Consider the following 19,051-nt stretch of genomic DNA (forward strand, 5'->3'; position numbering starts at 1 on the left):
CCCACGCTTTCTTCTCTATCTCTTTCTGCATCCTCTGTGCATCTTAGGTCTTTATTATTGAGCGTCTGAGTCAGACAGATCAAATCAGTCCGGAGTGTTCTGTCCCATTGCACACTGCTGACTGGATGTAATGCGGCATGCATGCACACAATGGGTGCTGGCTTTACCTGGTGCTGTCTCTTGATTTATGTTGTTAAATAGTAGTGTATTTTTGTCATGCCCTTGAGCTTTGATGCATTGGAGCAACAGATCCTGATGTTAGCATTGCTAAGCTGTAATGCTCAACATGATCCACAGAATTGACCCTGACATTCAATAGGCTAAAAATATAAGAGGAAAATACTTGGTATGAAAAAAATGACAAATGTGCCCATCATGCCCCCTTTACGAGGGCACCAGTGGCACAGGTACTTTTCGTCCTTTTTATTGCTATTGGACAGAAAAGCGATTTGGTGGTTCATTGGTTTTGGCTTGGTTTCTAATTCGGTTGGCGTGCATTTCTATTTCACATCATAGTTTCCAGTCCTCAAGGGTCACAGGAAGCTCTTACTGGCCATGTGGCATGATGAGGCAACCCCAAGTACCACACAGTGTGGAAATCCTGTGGTTGGAGTGATTTTGGTTACCTTGTCAGACCCTGATAGAAATAGCCTCACACATCACATCTACGTTAGGCTTTGTTTTCACGGTCGTATAAATCTCATGAGATCTGCAAATGACAAAACGACCCTCACACTTCATAAACTATAATGCATGACCCACACTTTTTTATGAGCTTTCCGAATTGTAGTACTTTTAACATAATTGCTCCTGCATGTTAAAAACGTTTAGCTGAATTGTCGTAATAGCGGCATAGCTGTAAAAAATGTTTACGCTTCGCAATTTGTGTAATTTGCAAAATAAGGATGTTTAAATAGATTGAAATCAGCTTCGGGCGGCCGCGGTTGATAAGCATCATGCATGCTTTGAGCCAAATTACTGCTTTCACTAAAGTGACCAATTAAGATTTCGGACCTATCCTTGGCTGCAAGTAGACCTTTAACGTAGCTCCCTACCTAGACAGCATGACGCTAGCTATGTAGATTATGCCAGGGTAGTCACTTATAAGCTTTTTGTTTGTGCATTAGCAAGCAAGGCGGCACGCTTGGCATTGGGACACGGTTAATGATTCTCATTCAATGTTTATCGGAAGGTCATTGCAAAGCGAGTAAAATAGTTTCAATATAGCAAAAGAATCTAATAATGTTTTTATAGCGCTGTGCTTTTCCTCTCAACTTCCAGACGGTCTATTGTGGGTGTGTTCGGCTAGATTAAAGGCACTGTTGATGGCTGTCACATGTCAAATATATCAAGGTTAAAGATGAGATCTCTCATTATGAATGCTGTCAGCATGTTTATGGCGGGGTGAGAAGGAAGGGCAAGGGTGCAAGGAGATGCTTTAAGGATGGGGGTGTGGGTTTTCTCATACATATAATTCATTGTGTTTTCGGTAGGAGGCACCTTTCAACTCATTTTCGGAAATGCTTTTGGTTTGGTTCTTCAATAATTCTGTTCCGTAACACAAGAAGAATCCAAATAACATCTCTGATGGCTTTGTGGTTGATATGGCATTCGCATGTCTGTTCTGCAGTCGAGCTGAAAGAACATGCCCCCCCCCAAACCTGTCTGTCATCAGTCGACGTGTTTTGCAACATCTTTCTTTGAAAGCCAATCTGCTTTTTTTGAACTCCCGTGCGCATTTGTTCAAACAGTTGTCGGAACACGTTTCGCCATAATGCATATTTTCGGGGTACTTACGGTTTCAAGTCCCAACACAGACACCTTTACTTTGTATGTTATAATTAGTAGTTGTTTCCAGCCTAAGGGATTGTGGCCCAGAAAGTGTTTTCACTGGAGGACTGCTAGGATCTGTATATATAGACTTTTTGACTTTTTCATTTATTCTTGGTGCTGAAAATGGAGGTTTGATGGAGGCAGATTAAAATTTGCGCCTTTGTGACTTATTCCTTTCCAGACTGAGGCCTAGCTCATTTCGATAAGAGGATATTGTTTAAACGGCTGTTTATGAGCAATATTTATTCATATTACACATTTAAGTGGAAATTTTATAAACTCACACCGTACACAGCCATCTCCAGGCTCAGAATACAGAATAACCGACAGCAATATATTATAGAGCACCTATTTCTTTGCTAAAAACAATGTTATTTTGTGTATTTGGTATAATACAATGTGTTTGCGTGGTTTATGGTTAAAAAACACATTATTTTCCACTAGGGCTGTCACTTTTTATTTGATATTCGAATATGCATTCGAACATGACGTGAAATATCCGTATTCGAACTATAAATAAACCATCCGGTTTTTAAAATGCCATGTGTAGCGCATTTTTTACAGTAACGCCTCGTAATAGGAAGGAGTCTGAGAGTGAGACCGACGACGGGAACTGTGCGCAAGAGAGGGAATCAAATGGGACCAACATGAACCTCGTGTGCATGTCAAGATAGAATTATTATTATTATAGCAGAATAAAAAGCTTGTGTAAAGGCATAAAAAATTTGTTTGGTTCCGGTTTCCGACCGGCCCTGTCAATTTATGTGCGACCCAAATTTATTTTATGAGCTTGGGGAAGAAATAATACACATTAAATAAATAAACAAATAAAAAACTTTGAGGCGAACTATAATTTACCTTTTAGTACAGCACCGTTTTTGTAAAGCACGCGATGCAACATTCGCTAACACATCGTTGTCGTCACTTAAAAAGGCACTGGTAACTTTTGGTTTGCATTCAAGATGCTGTTACGTGAACAGAAACGTTATCTTTTGCCCCTGGCGAAAGTTCAACACCGGCCTCCACATATTGCGTTTCGTTCTTTATTTATTTATTTTTACTTTAAAACACGCAGTGTATTCGTTAAGCTGCATTTACTTTTCCTACTCTCGCTCGCTCGCTCTTTCTCTCTCTCTCTCTCTCTCTCTCTCTCTCTCTCTCTCTCACTCACACACACACACACACACACACACACACACACACACACACACACACACGTACACACACTGACGCGAAGGGAATAATGTGTTTCCATTCATTATGGGTCATACTCACTAAATGCAAATTCAACGATTTGCGCGAATTGATTACATACAAATTCAATGCAATGACGCAATCAGACGCGTCCTCGCAAATGACACGCATTGGGCGGTGCAATTGCCGCGAAAACATACGTTTTCCCATTAGTTGAAAATATGCAGCTCAAGCAACTTTAAGAATGCGCACGCGTGAGAGAGAGAGAGAGAGAGAGAGAGAGAGAGAGAGAGAGAGAGAGAGAGAGAGAGAGAGAGAGAGAGAGAGAGACACACTCCAATAAAAAGAGATAATCCGTGGAGACGTGGCTCTGCGCTGCGTGAGACAAACACGCAATATAGCCAAAGTCACCTCAAATATATCCGCTATTCAACTTAAATATTTTACAATTCCCTACCTATCCCTTGCTGCCACTGGAAAAAATAAAATAAAATAAATTCCCTACCGACCCATGACCTAAACTGACAACCAACCAGAACCAAACTTTATTTTTTTTATGCCTAATACATTCGCATTATGAAATTAGCATGTATGAAGATCATCCATGATGATTTCATCATTTTTACAATGCAATGTAAACTTTATATTAAACAACAACAGCTATATTTTACTATGTTCTTACCTCAACTTTGAATTAATACATACATACCTTTTTTTTAATGCATACACTTCATCTTTGCACAGGGCGGTGTTAGCATTTAGCCTAGCCTCATTCATTCCTTAGGATCCAAACAGGGATGAATTTAGAAGCCACCAAACACTTCCATGTTTTCGTTATTTAAAGACTGTTCCATCAATACACAAGTAAGTATGGTGGCACAAAAGAAAACGTTGCGATTTTTCCTGAGTATTGCTTTCATTCCTTCATTTGGAAAAAATGGATTGTTCAACACATCATTTCATGCTTTTCTTTTATAGCTGTTCCATTTTCTCGCATTGTGCTTGTAAATCACTGTCATAAAACGTTTTGCACTTAAGTTAACAGATTTTCCATCCATTGTACCAGTTTTCTTAACCTTGCGTGAACGACATTGCGAGGGGTTTGCGTGCATGGATCACGTTACAAATTGCAGTTTACTAATGGGGATTGATGCTTGTTTAGAATAGGGAAAGTACAGTTGACACACACTGTCTAGGCATAATGAAATTGTCACATTGGCCTGTTCCAGCAAAGTTGATTAGCGATAATGATGATTGTGATGACTTGGGAGGTGAAGCTACGTCTGCCTTCGGGTCATTTAGTCGAGGTAGGAAACGTCCAGCGAGAGTTAATTCAGAGCCGGATTCGCATAGAATTCAGTAGGGTAGGGTTACAGCAACCATGACATATTTTGCCACGGGGAGGTGAGTTGATGGCATTATGTTGGCCGAAAAATTCCTGCAAAACTAATGCTGGTATTTAAGTCCCTGCAAGATAAACGTAAAAGCACAGATGTGTGTTAAAGCCTTTCACTGCTCCTGTCTCAGTGTCATCTTGTTGGATGACTACGTAACCTTCTCTGGGCTATATGACCTTTCTGCTTCTCTTCCAAGTGTATTAGGTTCTGAGAAGTGGTGATCCACATTTTATTTATACATTGAGTGTCATATGGGCCAATATCATACACTACCCAGTACCCTCATTTGCTTAAGACAGACAGCGCAGCTTTTTATGCATTATTGACCTTCTGTTGTTGTTGTTTAATTCACCGTACCGCATCTGACTTGTAGGTAAATAATTGCAAATAGCGCTTTCCAAAACCTGTCACTGACTGTTCGGTTTTCATTCATACTTCTGAATCAACATGCAATTACGCATGCAGACTGCTAGTAGACCGTATCCACGTGTGTAACCCGCATTAGCAGTGCAGCAAACAAAGAAGAAGCAGTTCACCCAGTAAACCCATAAAAGAAGATTCTTATTCAGATGGATAAATTGATAGGTAAAAAGATGTAAAAAGGAGGGATTTGGTTCACCTCACAAAACAGGTGATAAGGCTGCAGGCACAAAGCGAGTGCATGAACCTGGAACATAGCAAATTAGACGTTGCAATTCCAGCTTACACTCTAAAAAAACAAACGGTGCTATATAGCACCAAAACAATTGCTTTGGATCGTAACGATAGAAGAACCATTTTAGTGCCATATAGCACCGGTGAAGAACCAGTGAAGCACCAGTGAAGCACCAGTGAAGCACCAGTGTAGAACCATAAAGGGGCCATATAGCACCACATATGGTTCTACATAGCACTATATGGTTCTACACAGGTGCTTCACTGGTGCTTCACTGGTGCTTCACTGGTTCTTCACCGGTGCTATATGGCACTAAAAATGGTTCTTCTATCGTTACGATCCAAAGCAACTGTTTTGGTGCTATATAGCACCGTTTGTTTTTTAGAGTGTAGGAAAATGTCATGCCAAGACTTAAACGCATTTTTAACATTGCGTTTAGTCTTTGTCTTTTGTGGAGAGTTTCTGTTGTTGTTATTTGTCGCATAACCTTCCTGCATTCAGTGCATGTTTATCATAGCTCAGAAATGCGTTTTACTTTTTGCTACCTGTAATGCACTTGCAGCACGAAGCTTCGGTTTCAGACACGTCTAATGGGGGTTTGTGGATTCTTCGCCTGCCTTACTTGTTTACATTTTTCCTCGAGGAACGTTAGCACAGGGCTCCTGAAACATGCAAGGCCTCCTTGCCCTGTTTGTTCTCAGTGTTTTCCTATGGCTTTATTGTGTTTGGGAATATCCTGTTTGTGCATTGCAGACAACTGTAATTCCTGTCCGGCCATGCCATGGGGGGGATTCTTTAGGGGATGTATATGAATTTGGGATTTTGAGCGTCATGGGTGCTCGCTGTACCGTTTAACACAATTTATCGCCCCATTGCATGTTTATGCAGTATGAAAGTGATTCTCAGACATGTTTATGTACGTTTGGTACTTATTAATGATTTAATGCCCCTCACTGAAGGTTTCATATATCACCCCACAGGAACTGTTGTACTCTGAGCCATGACTTTGCCTTAGGGATTGGATTCATTATGAGTTATTTTTTTATTCATTTGATATACCGCCGCCATCCAGCTTGTTTAATAACAGGGAATGCCATTTTGTATACAAAGGGAAGCTCCGCCCATAACCAGTGTTCTGTTAATGTAATTTATTCAGTCTGTCTGGACTTTATTAGCTCATCTTACCAATGGCCTTAATTAGTATTAGTCGTAGAAATATCTTCCTGTTTGTTGAAGTTTGTAGTCTGCAGCAATGCATTGTGGGAATGATAGCAAACAAAAACAAATAAGCCATTGCATGCTTCATACTTTTTTAATGGTTTATTATTGTTTAAACCTTGAACCAACATTCCCCACTTGAGCATCATCATGCAGTATGTTTTATGCACTAATAACCAGACCAGGGTTTCTTAAAACCCTTTACGGAAGCGTATTGTACTTTAAAAAATAGCAATAAAGTTTTGACTCTCTTCCAGCGCTCTATAATGAATGCAAATCTGATATGATTCATAGAAATGCTTGTCTCTCTTAGCATTAGCATGGCCTCGTTTTTTTAAATTGTCTTAGCAGCACTTTAGTGTTAATGCCTTATTGGTCTCTCTAGTAACAGCAGAGGAAGGCCATCCTCAGGTCTTTTAGCTCCAGAAGCCAGGACGTGTTTTTCTGGAAGCTGCATTTTTGCGTTGTTACCTCACCGTGGCCGTAAATAATCCCTCTTATGGCTTCCAGATGTCCCCTTGCCAGAAGGGTGGATGTGGGAGCGCGCATTTGCTATTTTCCTTTACATCTGTCTGTACACACCCCTGTCCCCAAATACAGAGAGGAGGGCAAATTTACACAAGCACACGCTGATTCTCACGAGCAGGGTGTCACGCACACCCTTAACCAGTCTGGTAGGAGACGCAAAAAAACGGGACGTGTTTTTCAAGTCTCACAATGCCAGTTTTTTTAAACCTCAGTAAGCTTACTGTACCTAAAAGTGTTTTTTTTTCTTTGTGAATAGTTGACGATTTCATGTCAACTATTGTTTGACAGGCTCATAAATGGCTATAATAGTCAGTAATGTGGTGAAGTTTACATTTACAGCATACTGCATTACCTCGCTCTCGTTTGTCATGGCAACTGTTGCTATGTTATGCATGCCCGTGTTGTTTTTATTGGGTTTTCAGGTGAATGATACTGTATGGCTATTGTTCACCTGCCAGAACCGCTAAAGCTAATATTGTTCATTCACTTATCCTTAGATACATTGGGAGGAGCTTGATTCATGATATTGCATGTGTTCTCGGGTTTCTCCATTCATGGTCCCGATGTGGTCGGTGTTTATTTGGTTTAACTCCACGAAGAGCCGTGATCATAGGGCTGCATAGTTAACCGAAAACAAATCAGCAAGATTATAATTATGGTTGCTCGTAAAAAAAAACATTCAACAAGAAGTGCGCGCACATCTAGCAGGCAAAAACTCAATGAAGGTGCTGCACCACAAAACAAATCAATCACAAAAAGGAAAAGTTTGCAGCATAGCTCCAGAAGTTTCTCAACTTTTTACCACAAGTAACAGTTTGAGCCATGTGGCTGTTCATCTTCATTTAATAAACACATGTTTAAGTAGCATAATAAATAATTTTTCTACTTTTTTGGAGATGTGGCGTACCAACTTTTCTTTTTTGCCATAATTACATTACTATGAAAATGACTCGACTTATCTCAGCAATTGGGTATTGTGAACAATCACAAACAATGTGCCGTTTGGATAAATGCTGTTCCCACGTGTTTGGATCAACACCAACACAGTCTCATGGCTACGTAATTACTTTGAGGTAGCTAATTCGTAGAATTTGTACAATCTCATTCGTACATTTTAGTACGATCTGCTTTCTCCCGGTGACGCTGGGATTAGAGGTGGGGTTTAATTCTTGCTTTTTTGGAAATTGTATGTTTTGTACGATTCACGTGGTACAAATTTGTACGAAGTTACTAGTACGCAAAGTAGGTATGTTTTATAGTATGATCTGCTTTCTCCCGGTGATGCTGGGATTAGGGGCATGGTTTTAATTCGTGCTTTTTCGGAAATTGTATGTTTTGTATGATTCACGTTGTACGAATTTGTACGAAATTACTACTGCGCAAAATAGGTACGTTTTGTAGTACAATCTGCTTGCTTACTGTGACACTGGGATTAGGGGCGTGGTTTCATTCATGCTTTTTCATAAATTGTATGTTTTGTACGATTCATGTTGTAGGATTTGTACGAAATTACTGGTGCGTAAAATACGTACGTTTTAAAGTACGATCTGCTTTCACCCGGTGATGCTGGAATTAGGGACAAGTTTTCATTCGTGCTTTTTCATAAATCGTATGTTTTGTATTATTCATGTTGTACGAATTTGTACGAAATTACTACTGCGCAAAATAGGTACGTTTTGTAGTACAATCTGCTTGCTTACTGTGACACTGGGATTAGGGGCGTGGTTTCATTCATGCTTTTTCATAAATTGTATGTCTTGTACGATTCATGTTGTAGGATTTGTACGAAATTACTGGTGCGTAAAATACGTACGTTTTATAGTACGATCTGCTTTCACCCGGTGACGCTGGGATTAGGGACAGGTTTTCATTCGTGCTTTTTCATAAATCGTATGTTTTGTATTATTCATGTTGTACGAATTTGTACGAAATTACTACTTTGCAAAATAGGTGCGTTTTGTAGTACAATCTGCTTTCTCCCTGTAATCCTGTGATAAGGGGCGGGTTTTCATTAGTCCTTTTATGTAAATTGAATGTTTTGTAAGATTCATGTTGTACAAATGTGTACGAAATTACTGTGCCGTAAAATATGTACGTTTTATAGTACGATCTGCTTTCACTCGGTGGGTGACTCTAGGATTAGGAGCGGTTTTCATCCGTACCTTTTTGTAAATTGTATGTTTTGTACGATTCACATTCTACGAATTTGTACGAAATTACTACTGCGTAAAATAGGTATGTTTGAAGTATGATCAGCTTGTCCCCAGTGACGCTGGGATTAGGGATGGGGTTTCATTCGTGCTTTTCCGGAAATTGTATGTTTTATACAATTCACGATGTATGGATTTCCACAAAATTACTACTTGGTAAAATAGGTGTGTTTTCTCATGAGATTTGGTTGGTTTGAATATGTAACTGACAAAATGCTTACATACAAATAAAAAAAATTATAATACCAAAGGAAGTAATTAACAAAATAGATTTTTGTAGCAATTGCAGGACACTGTTTGTGGGTCTTCATGTACCTCCTACTATAACGTGGTTATTTGAGCACTTCTGGAGTATTTTATTCATTTTTAATTCGTGCTTTTTCAGAAATTGTATGTTGTGTACGATTCACGTTGTATGAATTTGAACGAAACTACTACACCCGGTGAAGCTAGGATTAGGGGCGGGTTTTCATTCGTTTTTTTATTGTATGTTTTGTACGATTCACATTGTACGAATTTGTACGAAATTACTACTGCGTAAAATAAGTATGTTTTGAAGTACGATCTGCTTTCACCCCGGTGACCCTGGGATCAGGGGTGAGATTTCATTTGTTTTTTCTGAAATTTTATGTTTTGAACGATTCAAGTTGTATGTATTTCTCCGAGATTACTACTGTGTAAAATAGGTACGTTTTCTCGTGATATTTGGTTGGTTTGAATTAGGAGGGGGCGATCCGATATTCCGTATAGATATTAGTCCGATATTTGCGAAAATGGTCGGATCGAATACTGTAGAAGTCGGGGAGTACAATCCGATCCGATACCAACACGGACCTTGTCATGGCAACTTGGCATAAAGCGCGACTTGCTGAGCAACATGAAATTGCACAAAGTTGCACTTTAAATTGTCCAAAGATACACCTTAAATTTAATTTTACATTTTTGTGTTGACTAAATAAAAATGTTGGTACTAGTCTGTTTGAAACCATTTAAATAAAAATGCATTTTGCACAATGTCATTTGTTGCACAGTAAAACGTTTGAGTTTTGTAGGTCTGTTTAAGTTTTTGTAGGGCTAACAAATGTGTTATTTGTAGTTTAATTGATTAAAATGGCGATGGAGATGGTATTGGATCGGTATCGACAGATACTCAAGGTTGTGGTTTCGCCATCAGTATCAGACATGAAAATGTGGTATTGGCCCAGCCCTAGTTTGAATATGTAGCTGACAAAATACTTACACAAAATAAGTGTTTTAATGGAAAGTCCATGAATCAAAATAAAAAAATTATAATACCAAAGAAAAAATTAACAACAAAACATTTTGTAGCGATTGCAGGACCCTGTTTGCGGGTCCTCATACCTGTATACCTCCTACTATAAGTGGTTACTTATTCGTCTTTGCAGTCCGTCTTTGAAACAGAAGAGCCTTTTAGTACATCAGTAGTTGCTAGTTGTGAGCATTATGTCTGATTTTATGTATTCAAGGGGTCCACCTGATGTAGCACAGGACTCCCACTGCAGCAGCGCGCGTATTTTAACATGTGGCTGCCGTTAACCCATGTCAAACTGTTGAAAGTTTTACCGAGGTCAAGCATGGCTGATTTTGTCCAGGGATGTTGGAGAATATTTTTTCCCTCTCTCCAGCCGTATTTTTGTGTGGTTAACATGTTGTTAGCTGACAGGAGGGTGTGATAGAGTACCTGACCTGTAGTATGTTACTGTTTTGACTGTTAGATTAACTGTTGGTCAGTGACTCAGTGTAATTACAGTAGCAATGTGAAACAGTGCTGATATAATGACCTGGCTGTGTAATGAATGCCCTGCTGGGACCAAAATGCCTGGAAGCCACCAATTGTACCTTGGAGATCTACCCACTTATTTGCTCCGAGAGACAGATGTTACTTATAACACTGCTTAAGATTATGACCTCATATGTAAACTAGAATTTTGTGTGTCAAACATTTTTATCTTGATTTTTACGTTTTCTGAACTTGGTGCTGTGATGATTTGGGTTTGCAAGATTACTGCTATCTGGTTGCTTGGGCATATTGTGAGGTTTCTAGGTTTTACATTTACATCTTTTATCCAAAGCGACTTAAACTGATGAATAAATGTATAGCTTGAATGCATTTTGTGTTATCGAATCCATGACCTTTGCATTGCTAATGCAATGCTCTACAAAATGAGCTCCAGTCTCTCCTTTAGCTTTTTTTCAAATCTAATGCTTGTTAGATATATGTGATCCTTAAGTAGTCTTAAGTAGCACAGGTATATTTGTTGCAAAAACCCCAAAATACATTGTATGGGTCGAAATGATCAATTTATCTTCAATCAAAAATAAAAAGGATATTGTGTTAAGATCATGCTTCATGAAGATATTTTGTACATTTCCTACCATAAATGTATCAAAACTTTATTTTTATGAGGGGATGTAGTTGCTGATGACTTCCTTTGGACCAATTTTTGCACCTTTTTTTCACCCTCAGATTCCAGATGTTCAAATAGTTGTATCTCAGCTAGGGCTGTAACAATAAATCGCATGTCCCATTAAAAAGACCTGTCTAAAATCGATTCTGCATCGCAAGGCTGCGATTTTGTGTTTCATGCACAGCTTGTGCGTGTCCTATGGCGTTTTAGTCAGTAAGAAGTCCATATCAATCTAAAATCATTATGAGTCGGAGTCGTTTATAACGTGCATTTAAAAAGGCAACACTCGTTAAATAAAATCATTCAAAATATTCTTTATTATCATGAAAATACCTGAAACAATCTTAAGAACGGCGATATAAATATCCTTCTAGACATTTCCAGGAATAGCGTCCGTAATGCTACTTCTTCTGTGGCACAATTGGAGTTACTGCACGAGAGCGCCCTCTGGCTTTTGGATGTGGTGACATTTTACTGTAATTCATTCAAATTCATTCATTGAGAAAACGCGCATTTGCACGATAAATCGTTACAGCCCTAATCTCAGCCAAATGTTGTCATTTTTTTCAAACCATGAATCAACGGAAAGTTTATTTATCAGTGTTTAGATCATCTCAATTTAAAAAAATGTACCCTTATATTAATGAAGAACATCGATATAAATATGCTTATAGGCATTTTCTTGAGATTCGTGTGTAATTCATAGACTGTAAAAAAAGATGGACAACCTGAAGCTGCTTTCTTCTATTGTAATAAAATGTCTGACGATGGGCGCTGACATGTTACGCAAAAACGTCAGTTTGGAGCCAGGGCATGCCCAGAAGTAATTGTACGTGGAGCCTGTAGGGCGGAGCCGCAGTATCAAACTTCCCCCAAACGAATTGCCCAACCATGCCCATTGAACATCGCAATTTTATTGGAAGTGTATTTAATTTTTTTATTTTGACCCAAGTCCCATTCGTTTGCATGGAGAGGGTGGGGTTTATGACGACTTCTGCATCCAGCCACCAGGGGGCGATCAAAGAGCCAGTAGCTTCACTTTTCTAGATGTATGAGGCACACCCGCTGTAAATGGTACTTATTCTTTGGCACTTTTAAGGAGTTTCTGCACGAGAGCACCCTCTGGGTTTTGGATGTAGCGGCATTTCGCCAAAATTCATTGAGAAGCAAACCGCACGATTTATTGTTACACCCCTGGTTCTGATTGTTATTTGGTCGTTCTGATGTTAATGTCACAAACTGCACCTGTGGTACTAGTACTTGGTTAGTTGCACTAGTAGCCAAGAGGTCTGCAAAGGTATCAGACTTTTTGCACATGCCACTGCCACTGTTTAAATTGTCTTTCTATATTTAATGCCAGGAAATTCATGCATATAAGTGTGGTTCCAGTATCAACATGCTTCTTGGGGCCACTGTGTGCTCTGGGAGATTTTCTTCACTCTGAATGCGCTTAATAAGCTGAAACTAAACAAATTTCACTTTGACCTGTTTATTTTAGTCTGACAGGCATTTCCTTTTCTCTCTGAGGGCCCAGACTTCTTTACACTTCTCTCCTCTGCAAAACTCCCATGTTGCTATGGCTGCAGAGATGCCCCACCCTGTGTGCTTGATGCTGATTGGATGAGATTTTTCGGTTCATAACTACGAGCTTGCTGCAGTGGCAGTTTTCACCGTGTGTGCTCTCGGGGAACATTTTTGCAGCATCACAGTTCAGAAAAGCATGAGTTAGCGGAACATTTTCGGAAAATTCTTTAAACAAAGCAAGCAAGGTCACGGTTACATCATTCTGGCACACTACTGTAGGTTTAGAGATTGCTCCTGTTTAGGATAAGAATGGCAGACTTTTACCTTTTTCAAACAACGGTTGAGATCATTCCCTGCTTTTTCGCATATTTGAGCTGGGGACTGCAGTCCTTCCTCTAGGATGGTTACAGCCAAGATCTGACCTGGACATATGTCATAACCACAGAGAGAAAGAAATAGCAGTGCGCAAACGTATTCTGCAGATTATTTGAGTCTAAACAGCAATTTGAACAAGTTACTCAATCAAATGTTGACAACTGTGGTTTTGTAAAATATAGTATGTTACTCTCCTAACACCATGTACCCTTCAATTTAGGAATAGTTTACCTAAAAATTATTTTTGTAATCATTTTTTCACACAACCTTTAAGAATTTTTTCCGTTAAAGATATGTGACTCAATCCATTTGTAAAATATAGTATGTTACTCTCCTAACACCATGTACCCTTCAATTTAGGAATAGTTTACCTAAAAATGATTTTTGTAATCATTTTTTCACACAACCTTTAAGAATTTTTTCTGTTAAAGATATGTGACTCAATCCAGTTAAAGTCATTTTTCGTGATGTAATGTTTTCTTCACAAAATCATTTTACATAAAGTAAAGATCTTTCTTTGAAAATATTTGATATCTTTACAGTAAAGTAATGTCAATCAGTGATCAAAACTTTGATGCTCTTAATCTCATAATTGCAGCGAGACTTTAGCCTGGATTATACAGACAGGGTCCCATTTTTAAAGTTATTCTGTGCCAGGTCTGCGTAAAAAAAACGAAAAAGCGCCTTTTGTGCACTTGAATATGAATTTTAATATGATGACATTAAATACATTTATTTTGGGGAGATCTGTTCTTTTACGCACGCTCATTTGTATATTCTTATCAAGTTTTTTTATTATTAATTTAGTCTTCTCTTTCATTTTTACAGCCAAACCTTTCACATCCACGGTGAAACAGATGCGCTTGCGAAAAGAAGACTTTGAGATCTTGAAGGTGATTGGACGGGGAGCTTTCGGAGAGGTATGTACCATCTACATCCAATTTGTATCTTATAAAATCAGCTTTATTCAACTAGTGCACTCGGTTTTTCCATAAGCACAGGCATGATGTATGTTAACCTTTATTTAGTAGTTTTGAGAGCCTGTTAATGTCCTTTCATACAGATGTGATGATGTCTTTGTGGAATGCGTGGTGGACGGGCAGGCCAGGAAAACTGGCAATATTAGGTTACTTAGTGAGGTCTGGCCGTCCGTGAAGCGGGATCATTGGACATGAGCCACGTACTTCAGCAAAAAGTATTTTTATGAACCAATATTTATTACACATTGAATGAGAAAGCAGCTCTGTGGCACATAGTTCCACGTTTACTCAAGGTGTGTTAAAGGAAAACACCACCATTTTTTAATATATTACTATGTTTTTACATCAACTGAGACAAATTAATACATACCTGTCTTTTTTCAATGCGTGCACTTTTAATCATTGTAAAAGCGCCTAGTGAATGTGTTAGCATTTAGCCTAGCCACATTCATTCCAATAGCTCCAAACAGGGATGAATTTAGAAGCCACCAAACACTTCCATATTTTCCCGATTTAAAGACTGTTACATGAGTAGTTGCACAAGTAAGTATGGTGGCACAAAATGGCGCCATAGGAATGAATGGGGATAGGCTAAATGCCAACACATTCAAGAAGCGCTGTACAAAGATTAAAGTGCACGCATTGAAAAAATATATTATGTATTAATTAGTCTAAGTTGAAGTAAGAACATAGTAAAATATTGAAAAAAAGTAGTATTTTCCTTTAAAGCCGAAGTATAGTCAATTTTTTACATGAACGTGAGGGTCTGCGTATAGTATAGTCCATTTTTTTACGTGAACATTACGTGAACTATGCGCATTGCATGCGTTGGTCGTGCATGCACCTACAGAAGAAGGTAGTATGTAGCCCAGATGCATTGCATTTCGTCACAATTCACATGCGTTCGACTGTGTGCGTATGTTCGTGTACACATAAAAACAGACTATGCTCCGGGCTTTAACATATAGTGACGTATGTTAAAGGCTTAGTTCACTCAAAAGTCGAAATCTGTCAAAAACATTAACATAACTAAAGTAGATATTAAAAGACTAAATGTGTCAGTCACTCGATTTTTCTCTACTTGTCAATGTATGGTGAGCTATGATTTCAACACACAACCCCGTCGGGAGCATTCTCGCCTGACAAGACCACTCCACAGGGTTTCCGCCCTACCGTCCCCTCACTTCAATCCAGCTGTGAAAAGTCTGTTTTGCATAGTGTGAGACGATTTCCAAAATGGCACTAGAAAGGAAACTGTGGCTGTGAGAAAACGTGCAGAGGAACGCTACTACAAACCACACTGAGATTCGCTTATATGCTTTCATCTCCTCATGGATTAGAAGCAAAAGCCCTTAAATAAGTTTAGTAAAATATTTGGTTTATATATAACTGATAAACAAAATGTATTATATCCAAACAAAATAAATAAAATGAATTAATATCGGCATGGATTGCTGTTTGTCTCAGCAGTTTGTTGAATTGGTGTTTTTGAATGAATAAATTGATGTGTCATGTGTGAAGATGTCTTTACGTACTTGATGACCGAAAAAAAGAGCAGTGAACTTTGAAGGGCTGAGCTAAGAACACTGTGCGCCTTCCTGATTATATCACTGTGGAGAACATTGCCAGGACATCGTTGCATTGTCGGGTCATCATTTAATAAATTTTACACACCTAAATGAACCTTGTGTTCTGTGTATTAGGGCCAGGCGATAACGTTTCCTTTTTTATCTGATACCGCCAAGGCCAATATCACAGATATTTATTACCAATTGCAATATTTTAATTAAATAAAAAAAAATTGTAATTTGGGCCTTTTAATAAAGCATTTTTTATCAATATCAGATTCAGAATAGAAAATGTCAGGATGAGTCAAGTTTGTAAATGATCTCTCTAGTTTGTGCAATTAATATTATGCTTTGTAGATGTAATAAAATGTGCTCCAATAGCTCAGTTTATAGGTCATAGCAGTGCCAATGGTCACAAGTTCGAATCCAGGGAACACACGTACTGATAAAAATGTCCCTTGTAATGCACTGTAAGTCACTTTGGATAAAAGCATTTGCCAAGTGTAAATGTTAAAGGAACACTCCACTTTTTTTGGAAATATGCTCATTTTCCAACTCCCTTAGAGTTAAACATTTGCTTTTTACCGTTTTGGCATCCATTTAGCAGATCTCCGGGTTTGGCGGTACCCTTTTTAGCATAGCTTAGCATAATTCATTGAATCTGATTAGACCATTAGCATCACGCTCAAAAATAACCAAAGAGTTTCAATATTTTTCCTATTTAAAACTTGACTCTCCTGTAGTTATATTGTGTACTAAGACCGACGGAAAATTAAAAGTTGCGTTTTTTTTTTTAGGCCGATATGGCTAGGAACTATACTCTCATTCCGGCGTTATAATCAAGGACTTTGTTGCCATACCGTGACTGCAGGATGCACAATGATATTACACACTATGCAGTGCCCAAAAATAATCTCTTGCTATTGAAAGTTACCTAGGGGGCTGTTTTCGGGCGCTGTGTAATATCATTGCATGTTTTATTTAGATTTTACTTTAAAATTATTTATTTACATTTCATGATTTAATTTTAATTTAATTATTTTTTCATAACCTCATGAACCCCTGCAATTCCCCCGCCAACCACCAGGGGTTTCTGAATCCCAGTTTGTTTAATCCAAAGATTAGTAAATCACTTTGTTTCTGTCTACACAGTTGGGGGCGGTTCACATTTTGCATCTAAAACTGCGCAGAAAACGCGACTGCGGTGCTTTCCCCCTTTCCAACGCGCTTTTTGACGCAGCATTTGGAAAATTTTGCAATTTTGTTTTAAACCTTGACTGCCCCACTCTCTATTTAAGCTCCATTGACCTTTGTCTACATTTAAAATAATGTATTTGCATGCGCAAAAGAGGCAAAATGTGAACTGCCCCTTAGCAATAGTGGCCTAATGGTTAGAAAGTTGGGCTTGTAATTTGAAGGGCGCTGATTCGAGTCTAACGATTGGCAGTTTGCAACTGTGGTGCCCTTGAGCAGGCACGTTTCCGGTGATGGCAGTGATAGCTGCGTTTGTTCACTTATCACTCACTAGGATGGGTTAAATGCAGAGGTCACTTTTTAAGGATTCATTTCATTCGTGGCGCCCAATTCGCATAATTTGCGCACCCAATTCGAGTAATTCGCAGTTTCCCGCGCAAGTTTGTGTCTATTTGCGTCTTTGCATCGACTTTGTATGTAATCTACTCGCACATTATCATTGAATTTGCATTTGGTGTGTGCGCCCCACAAGACAGTATTCCTTGTATATCTGTTATAAAACTACATTTATTGTAAAAGCGGCAGTACAAATAAATTTGAATTGAAAATTAAAAATAACACTATTTATCTAACACACTAAATGTTTTTATACACCAAATATATAGATGATTACTCACAAAAGGTTCATCGTATTTGAGGGTCTCTGGCATCATAAAGTTTGAAAATCCCTAGTGTAAATCCAATAAAGATGAGTGTTTTCAGGCTTCCATCATGTTTAACTGACATGTTTATCTTCCTCACAGGTTGCAGTAGTAAAGGTAAAAAATACAGACAAAGTATTTGCCATGAAGATCCTCAACAAATGGGAGATGCTCAAGAGGGCTGAGGTAGGCTGGTGTTTTTCCTAACATCTCTCGGTAGAGCTAAATATCACAAAAATATCTGAATGTGTTAAGCTGTAAATTTTAAGTTTGGTTTTCTCATTATAATGTATAAAAATTTACCCTGTCAGCAGTAAGCTTTACCATCAGACTTTTTAGCTTTGCTGATGCTGTTTGCCTTTAATGGCATGTATCAGCTTCCCATGTGTCATTACATGGATAAGCTTTTTTTAAACACATAGCCCTTGATTTGTGATTCAAAAGCATGGAACTTATGAGCTGTTGTAATTATTTGGTTACTTTTTGATTGAAATGATAAAAAAAAAATGATTGTCACATTCGACCCCTTTGTTTCCTCAGACGGCGTGTTTTCGGGAGGAACGGGACGTGCTTGTAAATGGGGACAGCCAGTGGATCACAACATTACATTATGCTTTTCAGGATGAGAACAACTTGGTGTGTAAAAACTGTCAAGCTTGTGTAAAATTTGAATTATGTCATCGTTCCTGGTTTTGGGGGTAGATTGTGTAATTGCATGCGGCAGACAAGGCACAATGAGTAATGCAGCGCCTAAAGCTTCGGGTTTTGTTATCATTTGTCATTGATAAGTTGTAGAGGGGGAGATAATGTGATGGTCATCAATCACTGGTTTCGGCTTTATAGCACAGTATGTCTTAAGTTGTTATATTTTGTATATAGTGTGACAGAAGAAGACCAGAGTAAAAGGATGGATAAAGAGATTTATAAATCATTATTCATAAATAACTGAGATTGGCTTAATCCAAGAAAGGGAATTTTGTGGATGTGACTACTCAAAGATTGATATCCTTGTTTTGCAGTTCCCCAAAAATGTTCTTCTCTCAAATTTCTGTCTTATTTAGTCCTTGTTTCTTTCTTCTTATAGTACTTGGTGATGGACTACTATGTAGGGGGAGATCTGTTGACTCTGCTCAGTAAGTTTGAAGATCGTTTGCCTGAGGACATGGCCAAGTTTTATCTGGCTGAGATGGTCCTGGCTATTGACTCTGTGCATCAGCTACATTATGTTCACAGGTGAGCTGCAAT

At 38.5% G+C, this 19,051-nt stretch overlaps 1 protein-coding gene across 4 annotated transcripts in view; it reads left to right on the forward strand.

Moving 5' to 3' along the window:
* The window catches only part of cdc42bpab (CDC42 binding protein kinase alpha (DMPK-like) b), a 69,038-nt gene that overhangs the window by 5,767 nt on the left and 44,220 nt on the right, over positions 1 to 19,051 (forward strand). For all 4 annotated transcript variants that reach the window (XM_065268396.2, XM_065268398.2, XM_065268397.2 and 1 more), the window contains exons 2-5: positions 14,192 to 14,283; positions 17,909 to 17,992; positions 18,347 to 18,442; positions 18,891 to 19,039. In XM_065268396.2, coding sequence (XP_065124468.1) covers positions 14,192 to 14,283; positions 17,909 to 17,992; positions 18,347 to 18,442; positions 18,891 to 19,039 — 421 coding nt within the window. The remainder of the gene's footprint in view (positions 1 to 14,191; positions 14,284 to 17,908; positions 17,993 to 18,346; positions 18,443 to 18,890; positions 19,040 to 19,051) is intronic.

The sequence above is a fragment of the Paramisgurnus dabryanus genome, chromosome 12 (assembly GCF_030506205.2).
Source record: "Paramisgurnus dabryanus chromosome 12, PD_genome_1.1, whole genome shotgun sequence".
NCBI lineage: Eukaryota > Metazoa > Chordata > Actinopteri > Cypriniformes > Cobitidae > Paramisgurnus > Paramisgurnus dabryanus.